We start from the raw sequence: 7,923 nt of genomic DNA on the forward strand, positions 1-7,923 counted from the left end.
GTCTCTCCCTCCTGCAGGAGGTCCACAAGGAACGAATTGCCTTGGAAACGCAGCTGGAGCAGCTACGTCCCGTCACCGTCTTGTGACTTCCCGCACCGCCGTGCAGCGGCAGGAGCGGAGCGGGCGTCCCCGCAGCCTGGCAGGGAGAGGGGCGCAGCACGGCGCGGCTGAGCGGGGTTCCCGCCGAGGCGGTGGCGGTGGGGGGCACCGGCCCGTCGGGCCTCCCTTCGCCCCGCGGCGCGCGCTCGCCTTGGCAGGTGAAGAGACGGTACAGAAAACAGATACCTGACTGCCGGATATGTCTGAGCCGGGGGAGGGGGGATGCTTCGCCTTCTTTTCTCCCTCTTCCCAGCCTAATGTGCAAATGCGGTTTGTCACTGAAATGAATAACCTGAGAGTATTTTATTTATGTAAAGAATTCCTGATTTGTACGCATTCTGGCAGCACCTCCTGCCCCAATCATTAAGAGGTACAGCATTCCTGTATTCTTGCTTAAATTTAAAGCTCATCCTCCGAGATGGACTTCTAGATGTTACTGATTCCTGTAGGATTGTATCATGGCAGAGTACCTGTGGATTTAGTGTGCTACAGGAATAAAACCCAGTAGACATACAGAGTCTTTATCTGCAATCATGTTAGATAATTATTTTCTTAGTACTGTTTATTATGCAATCATGGATGTATTTTAATGTTAGAGAACTTGTATTTTATAAGTTCAAATCATATGAGAGAACAGTAAAAAATACTAAAATGAATTATTTTGGAAGTTACAAAAAAAATACCTGTTTTTTGAGCTGTAACAGTTTCCTATCACCAGTGTTTGATCACTTGCTTGCAACTGTCAGTGCCTCTGCATAGTTTTAGCATGTTTGAGATCACTGGTTTATAGCTTTTTTTTTTGTTGTTGTTTGCTTTTTTTAACCAACAGTGTATTTCTAACAGGAGGTTAAAAATGCATACGGGGCATTTTTATAAAAGCTGTTCTATGTACATTTTTATTAGTCTGCTTTGTTGTCTTAATAGCTGCTGGTTTGTTTTAAGGATGTGTACAAGAACTGTGTTTCCAAAAGAAGGAAGACAGTAAAAGTGCTATATATGAGGTTATAAAATAGGTGATGAAAATAATTGCCTTCTACAACAGGCTTTCATTAAGGTTCCTTTGCACCTCACTGCTACTGATTGGATGAAGCTGCCGATGCCCATCTGTTTTCTAAATGAAGAAGCAAAGATTAATTTTTAACCTGGGTCTGAGCCAACCAATTCCCGTGGGGATTTTTCCTGGGATGCAGTGGTCGTTGACTTCAGTCTCAGTTCTCGCAGTGGAAGCTGGCTAACTAAGGTTGCTTTATTTCTTTGGCCAGTACTCTTAGATTGGGTGACTTCAGGCACAACCATGTCAGCCTTGCTCCCTCCGTGGATATAATGTGTGCTTCGCTACAAGGGAAAGTCACCTACCTGTTGTCCATCTTAAACATGACCCTGCACGTTTTTCATATCCTGTTGCTCACTAATTTAAGCATATGCGTTTGCCTTGCAGGAACGGTGCAGCAGTTTTTTACCGTTGTTGGTGTGATGCTTTCTCCCTGTTGCAGTAGGGTGGCCGTGGGGCCGAGAGGAAGGAGAGGCAGGTTTGAAGCAGCTTCAGGGTATATCACGAAATGGCTGCGGTGCAGTGTTAGAGGACATCAGAGCAGCCAAAAGTTTTGTTGCAAGATAAGGCAGACATCAACAGGAATGGTTGAAGTGATGAGGAAACGGCCTACTTTTGCTAAAAGGGATATGGATGTGGGACATAGATCCAGAATTCTGAAAGTGAAAATAGGCATTTGCAGAATTGTTACTGAAAATCTGGTTTTGTAACACATTGGTTTTGATTGAACTAAGCATCACCGTGTCAATAAGCAACAACCATTCCACTGGATTTGGGGCTTCTTTAGTGCGACTGTTGCATAGCTGGGGTCAGATGGTCATTCCTGGTCAGTGACAAAATATGAGAACTGCAGTCTTTGCTGAGAAGCTGCAGAACAACTACTGCCCTCTTACTAGTAGTGGTACTGTTGAGAAGTTATCATCATTTATTTCCTAGGTTCATAACATTGACACATTCCTGAGGTTGTAATGTGGTTAAGCGCTCTTTGCTTTTTAGTTCTTACATATGGCATGTTTGATTTTTATTTTGTGGGTGATATTTTAAGGAAAGCTTTTCAGTGATTACAAAGAAGTATGCACATCGCATTTTTCGGGCAGTGGAGGACTTTTTCATGTTTGATAGGAGCTTCCTCTAGAATAATCCCCCATTTATTTCACTTGGGTTATTCATGGAATAGATGCTGTTCAAAGGAAAGGTATAAAAGTCTGCTTTATATGTCTTTTTCAAATGTCTCCCTTCTAACATACAGGGTTTCTTTTCATTCACTGGAAATTAGGATGCTTGGTTAGCCAACAATTAAATATTTACTCAGTTGTTACTCTATGGCAGGATTTAATAAATTAAAAAAGGAACCATCCCTTCATTTTTAGGGTTACAATCAAATGCCCCACTCAGCTTCAAGGTCAGGAGTGTTAGTTGATTTGTATTCTGTTTGGTGAAGTGTCAGCTGTGATGATGATACGCTACTTCGCATAGAGAGTAAAGTGAAATATTCAAGGAGGAATGCTGGTGTGTTATACGTACGATGCGGAAAGTTACTCTTCTGTATGTCTCAGTGCTTAAGCATTCACGACAGCCCACACAAAATGAAAAAGTGTGTCTGGTTTTGGGAGGTGGTTAGCATTTTGGGAGGGAAAGAAGGCATCATGAAGCTATAGACAGTATTTCTGGCCGTTGTTCCATGTAGCCATGATTATGGCTACTATTAACTGACCCTGGCTAGTCAAAATTCACATCTAAATCTAGTATCACAGACTTCCTCAAAAAAGACTTTTAATTTGGAAAAATGTGTGTACAGCAAAATCATCATTTGTTGCAGTAACCTTACTTTCTGAAGCTTTGGATGGGAGATGCTCCTAGACCCAAGACAAACCATCTAGTCAGAAAGGGAGACCTCACACAACGTTTGTTCAGTGTTCAGGGCACTTTCTTGAGCTACAGGAGGGCGATCAACTTTAAGCATGTGGTGTGCATGACCCAGAACAGCAACTGGGATCTGCCTGTCCCAGCTGACAGCCTGACCAAGGAGCTACAACAGTTTCCCACGCGTGAGGTCTCACTCTCCTCAGTTCATGGTTTCTGTAGGTCCTTACACCGAGCAGGGCATGCCAGCAAAGGAGTATAGATGGGAACAGGAGCTGGAGCATGGCTTCTTTGCATCTGAGAGGATGCGCTGACCGTGAGCCTGGTGCCCCTTTCTAAGTCCAATTTCCCACAGCTATTCTGGTTTGAACAATTAACTATTTTTGTCTGCAGGACAAGACTAGGCAGAGCAGGTAAGGATCTTCCTCTGTGTGTGTAAGTGTGCACTCACATGTATTCTGATCATGCATTTCTGTATGTATCTGTTAATTTATATCACCTGATACCTTTCTAGCAAATACTCATTTCAATACATGGTAATTCAGTGGTGAAAAAAGTGCCCAGCTAAGTGTAGTGACTGGTTGCCTTTGTAGATGAAGCCATTTTTTTTTTGAGCCTGTAAATGTGAATAATGACCTGGTAATTAAGCAAGGCAAACAGGTTCTGTTTCAGAGGCATTCCTTTAAACAAACTGTCTGTGAACAAACATTAATCCTTAACGATCAATGTCCTTCTCCTAGTTACTAATTTTATACTAGAATGCAGTGGAAACATTGCCACCTCTTTCCAGACAGTTCTCAGTTCTCTCTTCCAGGGAGTTCTAGTGATGTAGCAAAAGTGTCAGTGATTAGTGGATTCAACCCCATTTTTGGTAAGTTGGTGAATATCCTTTTTAACTCAAAGGTTATATCCAAACTGTTTTTATGTGCATGGCAGTAGTTTTGCTGATGGGAATTCTGCATCCCCACTGGGGAGAGGAACTTGTTCGGCTATCATCCAGACACTCCCAGCTTGACACTGCCAGGGCTAACTAGCATGGGGTGGTGACAATTTGAATGATAAAATGAGCCCAAAGGGGTGGTTGGGACTTGGAACCTTTCACAGGAAGCATTTAGGGTGGGCATGATATGAAAATTGCCTTTTGGTGGTGTATAAGCTGCTTTCCTCCCAGCTGAGCTTCCAGATCAGGAGAAAGAGAGCCTGTAAAAGTTGCTAGCCAGGGAATGAGAGGTGTCCATCTTCCAGCACCATCAGCCCTTCGGCCTTCAGCACACACGGTCCTTGACAAGAAAATACACAGGGTTATGAAAGAAGAGAAGCGCTCATAAAGCCACATATTTTCTTGACTAAAGAGTAAAAGTATTTTTTCAGGAAAAAAAAAAAAAAAAGTAAGTGATGTAGTACCTTTGAGAAGAAATGATGTATTTTGAAGCTTTTTTTAGTTATCTTCATGATAATGTGCTATGAACATACGCATTATGTTTTACTCTGTTACTGATTTTTTGATATAAAAAAATCGTATTGCAAGCATTATCGTTATTAATCTAAAAAAAAAATACCCTGAGGCTATTATATATTTGAATTTTAACTTATAAAGTAGATAGCCAGATTTAAGCAATTTGTTTTCACAGCTGCAGACTGTCCACGTGGTAAGCTGCAAAATGTATAGTGTTCTATACTATGCCCATCTAATTTTGGAAAATGTATGTGATATGGAGCTGGGTGCTACATTAAAATAAAAGCGTCCAAAAACTTCAAATTGCCTTGCTTTTGTGGTTTATTTAGGATGTCAGTTGTGCAGATCTGTCAGGAGAGCAGAAACTGTGACTCGCTGTGGAAAAAATACAGCGTTGAAATGGCCGACCTTCAACTATGAAAGATGAAATCACTTACACTGGGATTGTGTGTACGTGAGAGAGACAGAGACAGACTTACTTAAAGTGAAATTGTATTTCCTTAGGCTTCAGTTAAGTCAAAACTTCATCTTTACTTTGTCAGGCTTCGCTTTGTTAGAATTCAGACTTCTCGCTGTGATTAAGCCCGAAGGGATGCATCCTTTTATAACCTGGACAACACCACCACCAAGGAGAAGCCCTTCCAAGCCTCCAGCAGACCCTTGGTTGGAGGGTGCCCAAGCAGGAGCAGCAAGAGGACTTGAGTCGTTCCCCCCAGCACCTCTGTGATCAGTGATTTCAGCCCCTCATCAACTGCAAGGGCTGAAATTAAACTGGGAAAAGGAAAACATTTGAAAAACTGGCCTTTGTGGGCCAGGAGCTAAAGGGGACAGTGTACTTCTGCTCTTTAACTAGTGTGATTTTTAAGAATTATGTCACAGCTATCCAAAGAGCAGGGCTCTAAAAGAGGAAATAATTACCGATCAATTAATTCTTGCAGCATTAAGCCATGACAAGGGATGTTTTATTGGCCTAAAAGTATGTCTCTGGTGCACATGAGGCACAAGGCCAAGGCGTTAAAAACTTGTAAATATCCTGTAGGGAGCTATTTGCATCGGCAGCGGGATGGATTTAGATGGCTCCTCCATTCTTAGTTTTTACAATTAGATGATACTCTGGGGTACCTTCGTGCAAATCTAGATTGGCTCTCCATATTTAAATTCATGTTCCGAATAATCTTTCTTAAAAGATGCATCTTCCTGCTGTAGGAAAAAAGTTCTTAGTGGAAGTGGGAAAGAAAAGTAATAGAAGAAGCTTCGAAAGTCCTCTTTTATCCTTCTGCTGTTTTTATGGTAACGCTGCTCCACAAGCATGCCTGCTTAGATGGGATGCTTACCTGGCTTCTGCGGCAAAGCAGAATAAAGCAGAATTAATGAACAAACAAAATCCGTGGGTATCTGTATCCCATGGGTGAGTTGGAGCTCTTTCACCTGGTGGTCTCATCACTCCTGTATCTCCCCTGCCAGCCGCCGGGCACTGCGTCCCCTCGAACAGAATGCACCTTGGAGCAGGGAGCCTTGGGTACAGGAGGTCAGCTTGCAGCAGGTTCCCAAGTCCCCAGTATTCCCTCAGTGCCCACCATTTTGGGCACATACCTGGAAGCAGTGGCACTGCCTGTGTCCCAGATGTGTTATGACAGTAGACCCCCTGCTAAATGCTGAATCAGTATTCCCAGTTAAATACTGAGTTGGTTTATGTTTATTGATTGTTAACTTAAATAGCGTGAGGTAGGAAGAATGTCTTATCTGAGGACATTTTGAGGGTGCTTTATGCATCAGAAATGTGATGGGCTAGACAAGACCAAGGCTGTATGTTACATCTCGTCTGTTTTTTGCAGGAGGGAGGGAGGAAGAGGGGGGATTCTTTCCTTAGACAGGTTTCTCCCACAAGAAATGTAGGGGTTTTTTTATTATTATTTCCCATCCTTGATTCACATAGGGAACTTACTCATCACTTTGATGTGGTCTTCAATGAAACATGGATGTAAGAGCTGGTAAACGCTCAGGTAGCATCCTTCCACCCAGAGCTCCTGGCCCTGCAGGGTTGAGCAGTAGCAGAGCGGTGATAGCGTGTCCAGCCCCGTGACAGCAAACGACATGCAGAGCCCACCAAGGAGGAAAGCAGCAAAGGAGGCAGTATGTCAGCTCTGGTGGGACCACAACAGAGGGAAAACATGGCTCAAGAAGAGTAATCATGCTTCTGAGGTAGCAGGGAAGTCAAGGTACCTCCACCACCTTGCTCCACCCCCGCACAAAAGAATAATGTGCTTAATAAAGCTCTGCTGCACACCTCGCTACCAGGAGGCTTGGATGTAGGGCTGTCATTTGATACATGAGCTATTCCCTTCCAAGGTCACTTAAGGAATTCAGTAGTTCATGCTGTCTGTCACAGGTTTAGGGTGCGTTAAGCCAGCGATACTGGTGTCCAGCAGACCGATACAGAGCGTGCATTGTTTACTACAGTTTTCATACTCTTATCTGAGAGGAAAAAGCCAGCCAATGATCTCACCGGGGTCTTGTTTCCCAGCCCCGTGCTGTTCCTAAAGGACACTGTATACTCAATGAAAAATAATGGCTTCCTGTTTCGTTAATGAGTTCTTACAGCAATTTCCCTCTAGAGTAATCACCTTGGGTGATGGAGGTGTGCACTTTCAAAAGCAATTAGTCCTCCAGAGGGGCTGTGCTGGGAGGCACCATTCTCTACCAAGAGAAAAGCAGCTCCCTTTTGGGTGTCTCAGCTTCTCAGCTCGGATGGTAAAGAAACCAGTACTGCCAGTCATCAGTCACTTGACGCTATCAGCTAAAATGTCTCCTGGGATTAAAAGAGCCCTCCTTGGGAAAAAGTTTGTTTCTAGTACTTAGTACCATACTATAAGGGAAAAAAAAAAAAAAGCTGTTGCTTTGATTGTTCTCCAAGTATCTGGGTGATTGTGTTACTCAGAAGGTGCCTCTTCAGGGCTGCGCTTTCTGAATTTGTTACTGCAAAAATCCCCAGTTGGGAACTTCGACTCAAGTATCCCAGGACTTTTAGGGGACTCTGGTTTGGAACTGGCCTTCATGTTTCACCCCAACCGATTTACTCCAATCACCAACCTTAGTGCAAATAGTAACACATTTTTAAGCCTGTACATTTATTCTTTCAGCCTTTCAAACTGCTGCTGCAGGTATATCATGCTCCAGTTAGAGCTGGCCATTAAGTACACGTGGAGCTATGTCAAAGCGAGAGTAAACAAGTAGGGGGTGTTTGGGTGGCAGGCAGAAGGGCTAGTGCTGGACCACAGCGGCTGAGGCAGAGGCAGGCCAGCAGTGTCTTCCTCTTGCTCTGAGTTTTACCACCATGGGTAAGCTCTAATTTGAGAAAGAAAATGTTGTTTGATTGATTTCCCCCACTTTAGTTATGAAGCTAACTTAGCTTATATGCATATTTTAATGTGTCGGACCCTCAACCATATGTTCT

The 7,923-nt window shown here is 43.4% G+C and overlaps 1 protein-coding gene across 5 annotated transcripts in view; it reads left to right on the forward strand.

Annotated features, from left to right (window-relative positions):
- The window catches only part of REPS2 (RALBP1 associated Eps domain containing 2), a 102,368-nt gene extending 97,596 nt beyond the window's left edge, over positions 1-4,772 (forward strand). For all 5 annotated transcript variants that reach the window (XM_042788645.1, XM_042788647.1, XM_042788648.1 and 2 more), the window contains one exon: positions 18-4,772. In XM_042788645.1, coding sequence (XP_042644579.1) covers positions 18-86 — 69 coding nt within the window. In that variant the 3' untranslated portion in view covers positions 87-4,772. The remainder of the gene's footprint in view (positions 1-17) is intronic.
- Positions 4,773-7,923: the final 3,151 nt, after the last annotated feature.

This window comes from Tyto alba, unplaced genomic scaffold, assembly GCF_018691265.1.
Source record: "Tyto alba isolate M040663 unplaced genomic scaffold, T.alba_DEE_v4.0 Super-Scaffold_14, whole genome shotgun sequence".
In the NCBI taxonomy this organism is placed as follows: domain Eukaryota; kingdom Metazoa; phylum Chordata; class Aves; order Strigiformes; family Tytonidae; genus Tyto; species Tyto alba.